Source organism: Mirounga angustirostris, unplaced genomic scaffold (genome assembly GCF_029215605.1).
Source record: "Mirounga angustirostris isolate CCGP_5_RB_7025 unplaced genomic scaffold, mMirAng1.0.hap1 SCAF_10, whole genome shotgun sequence".
NCBI lineage: Eukaryota > Metazoa > Chordata > Mammalia > Carnivora > Phocidae > Mirounga > Mirounga angustirostris.
In genome coordinates this window covers 123584150-123586015 of record NW_026991718.1, presented here as the reverse complement: position 1 = coordinate 123586015, position 1866 = coordinate 123584150, and the positions used below count along the sequence as shown (strand labels likewise).

The following is a 1866-nucleotide window of genomic DNA, read 5'->3' as shown; positions in this document are numbered from 1 at the left end:
GTGGCCAACTCGATTCCTTCCCGAAGGGGGCACCTGGGTGGCTCAGTAGTTTAAGTGGCTGACTGGATTTCTGCTCAAGTCATGATCTCAGCGTCCTGGGATAGAGCCCTGCGTTGGGCTCCGTGCTCAGTGGGGAGTCTGCTTGAGGATTCTCTTTGCATCTCCCCCTGCTTGTGCGAGTTCTCTCTCTCTCTCTAAAATACTTAAAAAAAAATTCCTTCCCCAAGATTTTTTTTTCATGAAACTTCTACATCTTTCTTTTTCACACTCAAATGTTGTCCTCAGTTTTCCCTCTTTAAATAACCACGCCTGTGGCGCCTGGGTGGCTCAGATAGTTGAGAGTCTGACTCTTGATCTCCGCTCAGGTCAGGATCACACGGTCATGAGATCGAGCTCTGCACTGGGTGTGGAGCCTGCCTAAGATTCTCTCTCTCCCTCTCTGCCTCTCCTTCCCTCTCTCTCACTCTCTCTCCCTCTCTCACTTTCTAAATAAATAAATAAATAAATAACCAACCACCCTCACTTTGGGACAAAATTACTTTCTTTTCCCTCAATAAAAATGTATTTCTAGGGCGGAACCCGAGGACAGGAGCCTCAGATGAAAGAAACTATCATGAACCAGGAGAAACTCGCCAAACTGCAAGCACAAGTGTGCATTGGTGGGAAAGGAACTGCTCGCCGAAAGAAGAAGGTGGTTCATAGAACGGCTACAGCAGATGATAAAAAACTTCAGTTCTCCTTAAAGAAGTTAGGGGTAAACAACATCTCTGGTATTGAAGAAGTGAATATGTTCACAAACCAAGGAACAGTGATCCACTTTAACAACCCCAAAGTTCAGGCATCACTGGCAGCGAACACTTTCACCATTACAGGCCATGCTGAGACAAAGCAGCTGACAGAAATGCTACCCAGTATCTTAAACCAACTTGGTGCAGACAGTCTGACTAGTTTAAGAAGACTGGCTGAAGCTCTGCCCAAACAATCTGTGGATGGAAAAGCACCACTTGCTACCGGAGAGGATGATGATGATGAAGTTCCAGATCTTGTGGAGAATTTTGATGAAGCTTCCAAGAATGAAGCAAACTGAATTGAGTCAACTTCTGAAGAACATAAAACTTGAAGAAGTTACTGGGAGCTGCTATTTTATATTATGACTGCTTTTTAAAATTTTGTTCGTGGATCTGATAAAATCTAGATCTCTAATATTTTTAAGCCCAAGCCCCTTGGACACTGCAGCTCTTTTCAGTTTTTGCTTATACACAATTCATTCTTTGCAGCTAGTTAAGCTGAAGAAGCCTGGGAATAAAGTTTGAAACAAGGTTAATAAAAAAAAAATGTATTTCTATTCCTCATATTTTTTCTTTTTACCAAAAACACACATCTTACTTTCTTGCACTGTTGTTTGCTTTATTAGAATTTTTAACTCTTAGAAACCTTAATTTCTACTGAAAGCTAATAAGTAAGCAATTGTGACCTGTTACACCAGCATTCAAGATTAGCAAATTGATAAGTGTATTTCATAATTTTTTTTCACCACAGTATAGTATAGTCTTTTAATAAAACATGTTTACTGGAGGGGGGAAAGATGGTGGAGGAGTAGGGGACCCTATTTCAGCTGGTCCCCGGAATTGAGCTGGATATCTACCAGACCACTCTGAGCACCCACGAAACCAGCCTGAGATGTAAGAAGATCTGGATCTCTCTATAAACAGAATATCGCAGGCAGTTGGTTTTGAGGTACGAAGCGGAGAGCCATGATCCTGTGGGCAGATATTGGAGGATAAATGGAGACAGGAGGGTGCCTGGCCGTGGGGATTCTACACCACCGGTGAGTGACAGCCTCGCGCGCTAGGGACGGGCACAGAC

General features: G+C 43.1%; 1 protein-coding gene across 1 annotated transcript; it reads left to right on the top strand.

Annotated features, from left to right (window-relative positions):
* The first annotated feature begins 577 nt into the window (after positions 1-577).
* LOC123852115 (transcription factor BTF3-like) lies at positions 578-1335 on the top strand. The gene has a single exon (XM_054510229.2). It carries the CDS (start codon positions 599-601, stop codon positions 1085-1087), a length of 489 nt encoding a protein of 162 aa, XP_054366204.2. The 5' UTR covers positions 578-598; the 3' UTR covers positions 1088-1335.
* The last annotated feature ends 531 nt before the right edge of the window (positions 1336-1866 follow it).